The 15380-nt window shown below is 41.0% G+C and overlaps 1 protein-coding gene across 1 annotated transcript in view; it reads right to left on the bottom strand.

The window, feature by feature from the left end:
• The window catches only part of sdccag8 (SHH signaling and ciliogenesis regulator sdccag8), a 44490-nt gene that overhangs the window by 9080 nt on the left and 20030 nt on the right, over positions 1 to 15380 (bottom strand). The window contains exons 14-16 of the mRNA XM_053333161.1: positions 12978 to 13105; positions 9031 to 9139; positions 7302 to 7433 (exon numbers count right to left, since the gene is read on the bottom strand). Coding sequence (XP_053189136.1) covers positions 7302 to 7433; positions 9031 to 9139; positions 12978 to 13105 — 369 coding nt within the window. The remainder of the gene's footprint in view (positions 1 to 7301; positions 7434 to 9030; positions 9140 to 12977; positions 13106 to 15380) is intronic.

Genomic DNA, 15380 nt, shown 5'->3' with positions numbered 1-15380 from the left:
TTTGACATGTACATTTTTAACTAAAGTGACTTGGGTGCTGTGTAAACGTAGGATTCAGCAGGATTCAGCAGATGTATGCAATGCATGATTCAATTAATGAAAAAATATACTGGTGCTCTGACAAATGTAGGTGTACTGAAGTGGAGCTGAGTGACCCCCCAGTGGTGCAGCACAGCAGGAAAACTGCTCAGTCTATTTTAAAACTCATCTGTGATGCCGCCTGTGTGAGACCTGAGATATCAACCATCCAACTCACTACCGTTCTCCAACTGAAGGTGAACACTGCAGTTCATCTTTATCATGTTTGGACAGAGTCTACGTTGAGTGAAAGCTAAAAAACAACATTATTCTAATACACAGATGAACCCAAATAATTTAGTAAGAAATCATCAGTGTGCTGAAGTCTTAAATCTTTAAAGTCAACCATACCACTGATCCCACTTATTATAAATCCCATGTTCTTTACATTACTGCTATATTTATATTGCACTTTCTTTAATTGAAAATTTAAATTGAATTGAACATGAACTTGCAGAGATTTGAAACACTCATAAATCCATCATAATAAACGTGTGTATTTACTGTCAGTTACATGGTTGCTTTGTGAGACATCTGCACATGATGAGAAAAATGACTTTGAAAATAAGATCACATATGAAACCAGCTGAACTCTGGACTTTAAGAAGAATATTTAAAAATCAAAAACATTATTAAACACTGCTACAGGACTCCTTATAAATAAGCTACAAGAGCCAAATTAATTGTGTAGGCACTTAAGACTCATACGTTGTTTAATAGTTGTGTCACACTAGTATGATGCACAAATGATGAGGGCATTTTTTAAAATGATGAGAAACAAATTAAGAGATGAATCTAATATGCAGCTCCATGACTTTATGATCAGAAACTCCTTTAACTTAAACGTCCAACTGCTACCTTCTGTTTTTTTAATTATCTGTCTGACAGGATTTCTTCTTAGTCAAGATTATAAAGGCCATAAATCAGATTTTATATTCAAACAGGATCTGTCTTTCTCACATTCTGAATAAATAAATAACAAACGTGAAAGAATTGGAAGTTGTTCCAAATGTCTTTTCTACATGTGAAAGCATTTATGTTATATAACAACATCTAAATTTGTTGTTGGGAGGATAATTACACACCAGCATTCATTCAGATGCCCAGTGTTAGTTTAACTGTCTTGAACAAACATCAGTATGCAGAGAGGTGATAAGTTCAACATGAACACAAAGTCAAAAAGTGAAGAAAAAAAATCATGACGAGATTTTACATTAAAACTAATTTGGAAAGTATAAATGAGGGACGTCAGAAACTGATTCATCCCCTGAGCCGAAACAAAGCAGAAAGCAGCTCTGGACGAGCACAGAAGTTGTCTCTGCTTTCATTTCATCACTGCATTAACAGAGGTTTGAGTGTTGCTGCAGGCTGTTATCATCTATTCAATGTCAAAGTGTTTACTGCCATGAGGCCCGCTGACTCCTTTCATCTCCTCTGTTTGACTGTTTGCTTTCCTGGCATTAAAGTGTTTCTGCTGTTGTTACTTTTAACATTTTTTCTAAAGAAGGGGCAGGTGTTTCTGCATGACTTTTCTAGTTGTAGTTTTATGAAGCAGTGTTAGCGAGTGTCACTGACTGGGGCTTGAGATGTGACGCTTTGCACAGTTAACGCTCCAGCTTGCAAGCCTCTGGCTATAGCCCGACATCTGAGCTGCAAATCTGTGCATCTGTGTGTGTGTGTGTGGTGTGTTTGTGTGTGTGTGTCTGTGTGTGTGTGTGATAGAGCTGTAAAGCCACCGTTTGACAATGCTCTTTCAGCAGGCCGCCCCGCGGTGGCTCTCGGCTACAGAAGCCAGCTGGGCAATGCAGAGATAGAAACGATGAGAAGTGAAGGAGAGGAAGATGAAGTGGAAAAGAGGACGACTGATCAGCGCCATCCAGAGGTAAATACACAAGCGTGACAGAGAAACAAAAAAGAGATGATGTATGAGCAGTGGACTAAACTGCTTCCTTTTCTATCTTAATACAGTTGAGATCTGCACATCTGAAAACAATTTGTGTCTCTAAATAGTGAAACAAATGCCTCAATTGTAAATACATTTTAAATATAACAAATGGACTTTTTTTCTCTAATTTACATCATTTTTTGACAGAATGCTCAGAAAATGTGTTTTAAGAGTGAATAAATTACAGATCAATCTTAACTGCCTGTGTGATCATATCATTTCTATAACACACTTATATCTACTGATAACTTAAAGAGGAACAAACATGTGGAGAAAGGGCTGTTGTGTGAAAACATTAAAAAAAGACTAGTGCATATGTGATGTGTAAAAATGTATTTGTAAAATGTAAAGAGGTGACATCAGTGCGGTCAATATTTAGCAATCTGAAATGTATTAATTCGATTAATGTGAAGCGTGACGATTGTAAGTATGTGAACGCTCCGCCGCACGCCTTCCTCATTGTCCTTATCCCTGACATCTCCACATCTCACTCTTTTATCATCCCTCTATCTCCTGCTACCTCTCAGATCTCACAGATGCACCTCATCATACACAAAAATACATTAACTCAAACATACTCGTGTGTGTGTGTGTGTGTGTGTGTGTGTGTGTGTGTGTGTGTGTGTGTGTGTGACAAATGAAAGCTGTCCTGTTTTCTCCTGCCCAGCCTCTGCCAACTTAATTTGCAAATGAAAAGTTTTGCGAGGAGCGTCTTTTTGCTTCTGGGGCATGGCAGCACACTGTGTGTTCGGGGTGAAGGGAAGGGAAGGGGAGGGGGGGGGCGTTGAGGAGAGAAGAGGGTTTGACAGAGGGTGTGTGTATGCCTGTGTGTGTGTTTGTGTGTGTGTGTCTGTGTGGCAAGAGCCCAGATGAAGCAGCCCTCGCCCGAGGCTCGCTGTCCGCCCGCGGTAGCAGCAAGCCTGTTCCTTCTTCCCCGGCCCGCCGCGACCATTTGTTCCATTAACCAATCTCCTGGAGCCTCTGGTGCAAACACACACACACATCCACAGGCGTACATACTTCAACAACTGCTTGCACAGCTCATGCCACACATGGTCCTCCATCCCTCCTCCATTCTTCGCTCCATCCCTCACTCCCTCCTCTGCTCTCCTCCAGACGCACGCACCATCTTTCTTCATGGAGGCCATATGGCCCTGTGAAGCCTGTGGATCTACAGGCACATCTGCGTATATGTTGCTGCTCTCCTTAAAGGGCTGCGGAGTGAGCTGCGTGCTCTCATAAACACACACACACACACACTCCGCTGTCACTATGTGTGGTTAAGCAAACGGTGGTGTTATGTCGGTCTGTCAAACGTGTGTGTGCGTCTGTGTATGTGACCTAAGTGTGTACATGCGTAGTGATAATTGGTGAAACAGCCTGCGAACAGCTGTGGGGTGAGAAAAGGTTGCGTGGTGTTTGTTACAGAAAAGCAGAGAGAGGAGAGAAGAGTTGGACATTATCAGAAGGGCATAGAGGAGAGGACAGTGAAATGACATGAGGAGAGAAGAAGAAGAGGATGAAGGAAAAAAAGAAAAGATATTTAAAAAAGAAAGCAGAAGAGAAGCAATGGATAGAAATCTTAAGGATTAACAGAAAATGGCAAAGAAGTCACGGCAAACTCTTGTCTTCATTTTTTGAAAATATTTCTCACACATAAGATATAGACTTTCAACAGTATTTCTTTCTTATTATATACAGACACTTTTTTACTTACAAAAAGGAGAAATTATTGATTTCTTTTTTTAAAGTGATTTTTCATTCTAAAAAATAGAGAAAGGAGTACTACAGTCACACGGACAGCTGTACGCTTTAGTGTCTTCTCTTATCTTAAGACTTTGGCTGCATCACAAAGAGCTGCTGCTGCTGCCAACTACATATTTTGGACATTTTATTCTTATTATTGTTATTCAAGTTAACTTAAAACTGTACATTCACAGGAAATATCTGAAAAGTTGTAATAACCTGCACAGACATTCAAAACATTCATGGTTGGATAGTTTGTTCAGAAGAGATTCTCACTAAGATCTTGCATGTTTTCTCTTAAATGATCTGAACTCATTTAGATTCAAGCTTTTTGTTTGGACAGAATTGTATCAAAATGTCAAATTACTTGTCATATTCATTTGATAATAACAGCACAGGTTTGTTAGCTTTACTATTAAGAAATCAAACTTTAAATAAATAGTAAAAAAATAAATAAATTCCAGCCTTGCATTTTTCATTTTTGCATCTGTAATTATGTTGCTGGTATACAGACATGAATTCGGAGCTTTCTCACAAACATGACCTGCCCTCACTGAGATGTTAGCTTCCATGAATTTAAACTACTATCAAGTGAATTATTTTGTTTGTGTTTCCTCAGGTGTAAAAGAAAATTGAAGCTCATAAAAAAAACAAAAAAACATATTGCCTTAAAATTAATCATTTACAATAACTGGCTTTGTATCTTCCCTAACTTCTCCATCGCGCTGCTTTCCACCCCTCTCTTCTATCCCTTCATTCCCATGCAAAAAAAGGAAAAAAAGAAAAAACCCCACAAAAATAGTGAAATAAATAATTAATTTGGTGCAGCAAAACATTGTGTGCTAAAACCCCTGTGTAGTTTGGCAATCAGCTTGCCCATGTAAAAATAAATCAAGCTGATTTTCCAAATGTTTTGTGCGTGGTGCGCTGTTGCCGTTCTTCGCAGCACAGATTGCAGGCCGATGGAGAGGCTGTGGGGAGGGGCGGGGCGCTGGATATTGAACCCACTTGCACCAGCTTGTTAACACGTACACCTTAACCCCCGAGCGACACGGCAGGGCGTCCACCAAGCGCCCAAGGCCTGCAGGGACCATATAATGTATACCCAATGTATGGACACACACACACACACACACACACACTTAGTCACACAAACACACACTGTGAGATTGTGAGAACATGCGTGTAATTCAGTAGGAGAAAAGTCTCACATGTAGAGAGACGTGCTTATACACAAATATGAACACGCACCCCCACACACACACACACACAGAAACACACATATCTACAGTTCATTCCTGCCCTTCCAGCTGGAGTCAGACATCACAACCTGCAAAATTATCATGACTGTGATAAAGCCCTAAAAATACTGTGGCTCTTTTTTATTGCTTGGTTAAGCCAAAACCAACAGAATAAGAATATATGTCTGGCAGGAAACAAGTTTTTTTGATCCACTTTTCCACTTCCGCCTCCTGAGTAGACTCATAGAAATACAACCACAAACGGAGACATCAAGTACAACAATGCTTACCACCAATCAAACATTAATCATACCTCTCTCGCCTCCCTGTCTCTCCCCTTGTCTCTGCGCTGTGCCTCCTTAAAATAAAATCACCTTAAAAAATATATACATGTATTTGCTGCCCATAGCTAACAAATGCAGCCCCAGTCAAAAGCATTTCTTATCAAAGGAAATATCTCCCAAAATAAAAAACCAAAATGTGGTCAAACAGCTTAACCATCCAAAAGTGACCTCATGTAGAGCTGAACTCAAGAGATTTTTAAATATCAGGAGGATTCATCATATTTTCTGTCAAAGCAGAAAATAAAACTCACTAAATGCCAAGAGTGATTATCGTGGTTCAGTTGGGAGAAGAGAGAAGTTAGGTGCCAACTTCCCAGCCAATCCACTTTTGGCAGCCAGATTCCTACTCTGCTAAACCTCCGGAGAACACGCAATAGCAACCCGTGCACACACACGCACACACACATAAAAATACCACCATAACATATGCGAGCAAACATACAGAATATTCATACTTCACACTCTTTGAGAACTTAGATTGTTTTTCTGTGTATGAAACACACAAAAAGAGTCGCACACAACCGGGAGACAGCTGTGACTTGGTAAACTTTGTTTTTTGGCAGCGTCTGACTGTCGACAGGTTAACACCGGTGGGTGGTAGACAATATGTAGTGTCAGTTATAGAGCAGGAGAAAAGGGTGTGTGTGTGTGTGTTTAGTTGGATATGAGAGGGGGGGTTGTGGGGGGTGGGGGGGGGCACAGGGGTAGAGATCCTGCAGAGTGGGGTAACAACACCCACACACCCGAGCCCACATTGGCAGAACCAGGCTGTATGCCAGGCGCCCTGTGGAGACACACACCAACTGGGCTCCACACTTAGGAGGAAGAGACCCCCACATCACACACACACACACACACAAACACACACACACACACACACACACACACACACACACAGTAGCAGAAGCCAAAGTGGGACCACTTTTAGCTGCAGCTTTGTAAGTTGATGTTTCAAAAATCAGTCCTTGCATGCTACTTAGAGGACTATTTCTACTTTTTGTCATTATAATTAAATGTAAGCATTGACTTAAGTGTAAAATGTATACACCATTGACTTGCCCTCAAATATTACTACAACACAATGAAAAATGTAGTGTCCACAGCATGTCCACTAAAAAAAACCTATAAAGCAATGTTTGAGTTTGATAGACTTGTAATTAGTTTGCTGTCACCTGTAGGTGATGGTACAAAATTATGATAATTCATAAGTGTCTGAAGTTTCAATTTGCTGTTCATTTCAGAGCGAACTGTTATGTGTCTGTTATGTAGGGAGCAGTGGATGAGAAAGTGTTGCCACACACTGCCAATTTATCAAGTTTGTCTTCTTCAAAAACAAAAACTTTAACAGTCAACATACTGATTAATCTGATATATTAGCACACTACGTTTTGCTCCTTTCCACCTGGTGCATGTGATACAGTATTAATTAAACTGTTAGATGTTTACACATGAATGCGATTACTGTCCTCTGTGGATCACTGTAAGAGATTCATAAAAGTCTGGACTAGCTTATTCTTTTCAGTGTATTATATGAATAAAGAGGTTGTGTCTTTTGATCAGAGAATAGTGCAAATATGCGGTACGCTCTACAAAGACAGAGACTTCTGATGACACAAAAACCATTGTGTCGACAAAAATTAAAATAGTGGAACATGAGAGTGTAGAAGATGCACTGGTTTGGGGACACACTGAGAAAAAAACTGGACTATTTTGTCTTGTGTAAGGTCTGCTGTCATGTGGATAGAAATTGAAACCAAGAAGCACTTTGGGAAGACTAAATGCCAACAAAATGTTCAAAAACAACCTTTTTGATGGAGGAAATTATAGTAAATGGCACAAAAATACACAAAAATAGCCTAAAAAAAGCACCATAATGTCAGAAAAAGTCTCCTTTTGTTCTGGTGTACAGTATGTGTGTGTATGTGTATATGGTGTGTGTTTGCGTACCTGTCCTTCATGCGCTGGTGCATGCGGCCGTGCTGGACACACTGCTCTTCCATGTTGGAGCAGCGAGCTCTCAGACTCCTCACCGTCTCCTCTAGGTGTTGCTTCTCCAGAGACAGCTGCTCCAGTTCACTCCTGCACACACACAAATGAACACTTACCAATGCTGAACAGTGAATTATTTAAAAAAGATAGTCTTAATTATATATGATACATTTGTTTAGAGATTTTTCTGAAATATATAATTGATCAGTTTTATGGTATAAAGTTTATAGTATTTCTTATGCACTTGTTTACTTCCAGTCATTTCTTACTTTAATAATATCAATAAAAAACAACAACAGTGTCTAGTGCTCTTCATCAGCACACTTGTACCTGATCAGCTACTTGATCATTTGTACAGCAGCCCTTTTTAAGTCACGGCCCTCTAATGCTTGTCTGTCTTGCCTCATTTGTAAGTCGCTTTGGATAAAAACTTCTGCCAAATGAAAAAAATGTAAATGTAAAATTTGAAATACCGATGGTAAAGGGAGTAAATGGTGTTTGTAAAGTATTACAAACACCATTTACTTTTCTTAAAGATTGAGAGAGACAGGACAGGAAATTCAGGGGGGAAACAGACTCGTATGACTTGTAACAAAGGTCTCCTGCTGGAAACGAACCTTAGATGTTGAAATTACATGATGTGCATTTGAACCTTCAGGCCACCGAGTGCCCACAACTCAATTTTCAGCTTCAAAAACTCGATCAGTAGTTTAGGCCTCATAATCCTCTGCACAACTAACAACTGAAAACAATTTGTCAGAGTTTCCTTATTTATCTTGCTGCAACTGTCTCGGTATAACCTCACTTAGCCTGACTGCGGCTATCCAGCAGGACTTTAACCGCTACACTGGGCTTGGACTCCAGGAGCTCAAACAGCCTGAGGCACAAAACACACCAACACCACACTGCTGCTAAACTACATAACACACACATACAGCAAATGTATGCGACGTGTGCATGCCAGCATGTAAGTATGTATTGTGTTTGAACTCTTACCAATAATAACACATTCAAGTATTTTATAGTTATTACTGTATGTGTCTTTTGATATTAATATACATCCATAAGCAAATTCAGGGTACCTTTATGTGTGTCTGTATTGTGGGCACGTGTATTATGGCTGGTGAGGCCAGTGCGGTCTGGCAGGGCCAGATTGGGGGCTGTCATGTGACTAATGTGCAGCACAGCTCCAACAGCTGACAGGACACTGGGCCCAGGGTCACTCTCATACATATACACATACGGTCACACACACACACACACATACACACACACACACACAAATAGAAATACACACACAGGCAGCCCAGATGGAGAGCTGGGCAGGCCTGCTGTGACTACTGTAGCATCAGGTTAACAAGAAAACAGGTCAGACTGGAAAGCAGTATGTAGTATGTTGACACAATCGCTCTAAACAGCCTGGATGGACGATGCTTCATGAAATGATGACATGAATGTCCAACAGACAGAGGGAATAACCAACCGAGTGAGTGAATGAACAACTGGAGGAGAGAAGCTGTGTATATCTGAACAAGCAAATTCAACCATGAAGAGTTAGCATGTCATCTACTGAGTCAGAACGACTGAAAGAAAACGACAACATAATTGGGTGAGTGAATGTTTAAACAAAGAGGAAACACTGTGATTAACTGATTACATAAATGAATATAAAAGAAAAAGTAATGACCTGCTGTTTTCTGTCAGCTCTTCTAGTTTGACTCCCAGTGTGCAGCACTCCTCCTTCAGCTTCCTGATCAGGGCATTCTGGGAGCTCAGCAGACCGTCCAGCTCTCTGACTGCAAAGCGATCACAGGAGACCTGTCGGTTACTGCGGGGATAACCACTGTGGTGATTTCATGTACTCTTGAGTAGCTGTCAGAAATCCCAGCTGCACAGAAACAGATAAGGGTTCAAGCAAATTCTCACTTCAGTTAGACACTTTTACTTCTTAGCACACACGCCTACACACAAGTTCAGAAGCTGTCAAACTCAAAACGCTGCATCGAGGATCTGCTGTCACTGGACACCACCATCACCTACCTCCTCTTCTTTCCAGTAACCAGACCATGTTTAATAACTGCATTATATAGCATTATAGACACTCAATGTGTCCAGTTTATACTTTCCCTATCCATTTTAAAATGCCTGGCTACCACATGTGCAGTACTATATATAGTATATAGTGTATCTATATCCATCTGTCTTTTAATAAATGTTCATTCTGACACAAACAAAAATGAGCTACTCCTGAAGTAATAACTTAAATTTGTTCTAAAGTTGTGTTGGCAGTTGTTTGCTGTAACTGCATCTCATATGTGTTGACCTTTCTTGAAATAACCTGCAGCTTCAGGAAGCCTCCCTGTGCACCCCATGTCCGTCTTTAACATGGCGGCTGGGTCACAGCACGCTAAAATATGTTTCTCAAAATGTTTGAGGCAATGCCGTAACAGAATCTTGATCTGTATTTGACTTTACTGAATAAACAACGCTCACATTTATTTTTATCTGAGATGCTGGTACTCTAGTGAGAAATCTAGTGGGGCTGAATGTCGTGTTTTGCACCTTTAAGTCACAGCAAAGTGACGTAATGCCTTAAAGTGCTGTTAGCAATACTACAAGACTGAAGATAATGTCTGCTTTGCAATCTAAGTGGTAAAGTGTGGCTTCAATCTTTCACATTCTCAAATGTAAGTTGCATTGCTAGCTCGTACTTATGGTTATACACACTTCTTTTTACAGTGTAGCATGCAGAATATGTGTCTGAATAAAAATAATAATAATTGTTGACCTGGGATTTAATTTTGGTCACACTTTCATTTAAGTCCAGTCAACATTCACAGGAGAAAAACATTTAAATGTGAAATAAATATGTTAAATATTACATACAGAGTGAAGATTAAATGTATGGACTGTAGCAAAAATGTCTCACTGAACGTATTCCCAAAAAAATGCTTTTGTCGACAATCACGTTTGAATCACCAGAAATGTATTCAAACAACCAGGAGAGATGTACAGAGAAAAACAGAAGTGCTGAATGGAAAGATAAAGTGTGAGAAGGGCAAACCTAGAACGGAGAAAAAGAGGGGGATTGTTGTTTGAAAGCTCTTTTCTTTCTCCTTTCCACCCTTTCTGCCACGTCCTCATCCACTCATAGGGGGCCTCTTTCTGAACAATCCAACACTGGGCTTTCATCATTCCTTTGAAATGATCCACGTTCCGCTCTCCAACATATGTCTGCTCTTTTAAAATAACAATGGCTGCCGTTTGGATGGAGGGAATGATCCACCTGCTCCAGCATTCTGTTACAGTCGACCGAAACCAAAAAACACCAAGGACTCACAGTCTTTGAAAAGTAGCTCAGACTTTTTTTTTTTTGCATACAGTGGATATTGGAGGAGAGACAGAAATAGTAAAAAAAAATAAAGTAGAGGAAAAGCCATGATGGTAGATCTCTGCGGTATGGCACACAGCCCTTACCTGCAGCCTGAAATTAGACTTCTTTATCCTTTTATCTCTTTCTGCTACAGAGATGCCTTGTAAATATAAAGGAGGAGAGGTGAGAGAGAGGTGTAAAGGTGATGTTGTTGCTGATGTTTCATTCCTAATTTGGAACTTAATATATTTAACTTTTACTCATCCCCACATCACTGCCATACATAATGCTTGGAGGGCAGAAATCGGATGCTGCAGAGCACAAAACTAAACCATAAAAACTCACAGGAGTGCACACACATGTACACTCCACAAAGTTTTGGTCAGTGCTGGAAAAAGTTGCACGAAGAATGCTAATTAGCTGAACAGGCTTTGAATACGTCTGGCCGTGCGTAGGCCAAAAAGAACCCTGGGACACAGAAACACAGCAGAACTGGCACTGGAAACAAACAGAGGAAAAATGAGGGAGGGAGGGATGGAGGGAAGAAGCATGGCAGGGAGGGAGGGACAGAGAGAAACAAATATCTGATATCATCTAGAGGCTGCTCTGTACGCATTTACTCAAAAAAGAAACATGAAAAAAAAAAGGTGGGAGGGAGCGGAGAAGAAGGGAGGGGGACGGATGGATGGAAGGACAAACGGATGGACAGAGAGGCGGGATTTGGAGAGCAAGAAAGCTAATTATCCAGCTCGTCTGTTGGGTTGCACGGGGAGAGGAAGTGATGCGAGCTACTAAAGGACGTCCACCCCTCCATCCCCTCCCCATCCACAGTTTCCTGCTGTGCTCTGATGTCAGCTCTCTTTAGACAACATGTGTGCTGCCGACACGCGCCAGAAACAAATCCTTTGTTTACCCCCCACCCTCCCCTCCCTCCATCCATTCCTCCCTCTATACTCCTCTATCTTTGTTCTACGTACCAGCAGGCTCCCTAGTTGTTGAAGAGAACCACAGGTAAATAAAAAGATAGGAAAAAGGGAGGGTAGGAGGAAGAGAGAGTGGTTGAGGGTGGGTGGTGGGTGTGAGGGGGGAGGTTCCAGATGGTGCAACAGATGTGCTAGCAGCAGCAGCTCTGCTGTGCAGACAGACAGGGAGCTCTGAGCTGGGTCTCTCCGCTCTGCTCCCATCACCTTCCCTCTGCTTTGCCCCGCTATTCTCTGTTCTCCTATTATGGCTTCTGTTTTTGCTCTTTTTGCTCTGTTCTGCTCTTTTGAGGTCACTTCAGCTCAGTCTCAGTCATCTCAGATGAGTTGTGCTCATGTCCGTCTCCTCCCACTCTGGCCATGTTGTGCTTGTGGGGGAGCAAGGTGGCACAGCGAGAAGATAAACCATCCTTCAGCTGGAGGATGCAGGTTTGAGACACTGTACATCCACCCTGCTGTAGTGTCCTTGATGAAACGCTCCCAGCTCAAGGGCTTCGATTCTGTGGCAGACCCTGATCAACTCTGCTGTTTTGTTGTTGCATTTTAAATTCTGCTTTGTTCTGTTTTGGTCTCTGTGCCACCCCCCAGCCCCCCAGCCCCCCACTCCACATCACTGTTCCCTCTGCATGACACAGCCTATATGCCTGTATACTTGTGTTCAATAAACCCGCTGACATCGCAAATATGAAAACACGCTGCTGTATAGCTCTGCGAAGAAAGGCACTCTTCACTAAAAATGTTTTAATGTTACACTTTGAGAAATCTGAACCCCAACGTTCACCAAACACATCTGCATCACTTTCAAGCTCGATCACGGCTGCTGGAGACAAAATGATGCTATTGTAGCTAGTGTGCCAAGTTCCACCTAACTCTATTGCCTAATGTAAATATAACTATTATTATTCATTTTAATACTGTTCTAAACTGCTTTTTCTGTTGTGTATGTCTCTTGTATGGATATAATTTTGGTTCTGCTGATGCACATATGTTGTGTAATTAAAACCAGTAAAGTAAAGCCACAAAATATCAAATAGATGAAAATGTGTATCTAAAATAACTCAGCTGAACCCAGTGGACATGTGAAATGGGGGAGCTTCTACTACACAACACACTAAATTAGGGGCTTCTGAAGGAAATATGGGTTTTGAAGAATGGATACAAGTGTCCACCTAAAGGACACTTTTATAGCTCATTTTTATAGGTCAGAAATGGTTGGAGAAGGCAAGCTATAACGTAAGCAGACCATTGTATTTGTGTCTTGGGTCAGGTGGTGGTGCTCACCTCTCTGTTGGTGTTGAGCTTCTGTTTGCTCCAGCAGCACAGTCAGCTCTCTCTCTCGCTCGCGTGATGCCTGGGTCACAGACGTCATTTCATCCTCGTGAGCTCGTTCTGCACTCTCACTCTCCTGTCTTTAGAAAAAAAGGACAGGAAGATAAGGAACATTAAAACAACATTTTATTATAATAAATGATAGGATGCATCAAACAGATAGAACTATTATCATCATTATCAGTTTTTATCCACATAAAGTCACTAAATGTTTGTCTCTGCTTGATGACTCATTTTCTATTACTGGTGGAGCATGAAAAACATTTTCGGAAAGGCTACGACTTATGTCTCATACATTTAAGGCACAATCATTTTTCATTTTTTCTCAAGTTTAATGTGTTTTTCACACACTGAAAATATGGACCTGTACCAACAAGACCAATGTAAACAACTTAATCACTTAGATTAACTGTTACATCTGTGCTTTAACGACATGTCAGTCAATTTTAGAGTGACAGCATGGCCCAGTTTTGTGTTTTCGTGATACGGTTAGCGTTTTGTTAACTTTTGAACCACATATTGTGCCTTTTAGTGGCCTCTAATTATACAAAATTAATTTCGTGATTTACTGTATGTGAGCAGTACATTTCATAATCACGCTCAGAATGAGGTTTGCAAACTGATGATTTTCACGCGTATAAAAAAACTTCAATTTGATCAGAATCAGATCAGAATATATCAGTTAGGATCAGCTGATTAATCTATGCACTCACACTGTGTATGAAGGAGATTTACGACTGCCCTTCCATTTCCACAAGTCTGAGTTAAAAACTTTTCAATGAACATTTCTCTTCCTCCTCCTCTGCTTAGTTTTGTTTTGATCTGTTTTGTTTGATTTTGATTTTTTTTCTTCTTGTCTGTAAAGCGTCCTTGGGTTTGTGAAAGGCATTATATAAATGTAACTTATTATATTATTAAAAGACAGACAGGTGGTCAAAAACAGGTGAGGATGAATGACAGAGGAGGACAAACTCTCTGCATCAAGAAAAAGAGATAAGAGGAAGAAACTGAGGACTGAGAGAAGAATGACAGAAAAGATGCATGTGGGTAGAAGGCGAAAAAAGTGTCAGGCCATTGTCAGTTTGAAGACCCCTGAGTGATACTGCAGCTGTCCACAACACACACACACACACACACACACACACACACACACACACACACACACACACACACACACACACACACACACACACACACACACACACACTTTGTCTTAAGTCAAGGATGAAGTTCTGAATAGGACTTTGGTTCAATTAAATAAAACATAAAATAAAAAAATGATCTGCTTTGTAATATTACTTTTCTTAAGGTGCTTGTCATCTTGTGAACCTTCTGTAAAACCTTCACAAATATAATGCAGTTTCACATTTGTCACACTAACACTGAAAACACACATACAGCGACATAACTTCAATCATATCTACTTTTGTTACAAGAGTATCCGAACATGAATAACTGCATGACTTAGTAGCACACACAGTTCTTAGGGTGACAAGTTATGCCGATCAGCACGACATATTTGATAGTGATCAATCACTTTAATCTCTGTTCCCATTTGTCTCAATTTCAAAATTGAGCAGGTGAGATGCAGAAAAAAAAGGTGCTTATCTTTGCAGGTTGTGAACAAAACTACATTTGACTTTTGTTTCAACCAAACTTTCTAACTCAACTAAGTCCAAACGAACCCGAACAACAGAGGAACAGACAAAAGACGGAAAGAAAACAAAAACTACAAAGACAGGAAAAAACGAACAAATAAACAGAACTCTTCCTGAAGTCCAAAGGCGCTAATGAAGAGAGAATTCTCCAGTTTAAGTGAAAACTTTTCTCCCCTACAGCGCTTGGCCTGCATCTCTAAAGTGACCGCGTCTGTCTGTTCCTTCGTGTGTGTGTGTGTGTGTGTGTTCTCCTGCTGTCCTGCTGTCTGGGGTGTGAAAGTGGGTGGCGGGTGTGCAGGGGACACAAGGAGACTGTGTGTATTTGTACGCATGTGACTGTGTGTGCGTGTGTGTGAGAGAGTGAATGAACCCCCGCTGGGCTTGAACAGCAGCCTGAGCCACCAAAGCGCACACCAGGGCTCAGCGGGAGATGGCGGGCAGGCATTGCCAGCCATTTGGTCCTGTAAGAGGTTCCAGGGGGCCGTGTGTATTTGTGTATATCTGTGTGTGTTTGTGTGTGATGGGGGGGGGGGACTCACACCAGACCTGTTTACCCACCAATTAGCATCAGACAGGCCGCCAGAAAGTTCCAGCAGTCAGCAATAGAGTGGTGATGAGGAAGAGGAGGGCGAAGAAAATCAAAAGATGATACAAAAGCAAAAAGACAGAGAGCTACTCATTTGGCATCTGTTTGGTC

This window comes from Scomber japonicus, chromosome 14, assembly GCF_027409825.1.
Source record: "Scomber japonicus isolate fScoJap1 chromosome 14, fScoJap1.pri, whole genome shotgun sequence".
Lineage (NCBI taxonomy): Eukaryota > Metazoa > Chordata > Actinopteri > Scombriformes > Scombridae > Scomber > Scomber japonicus.
Note: the sequence above shows the minus strand (reverse complement) of the source record. Positions and strands in the feature narration are given on the sequence as shown.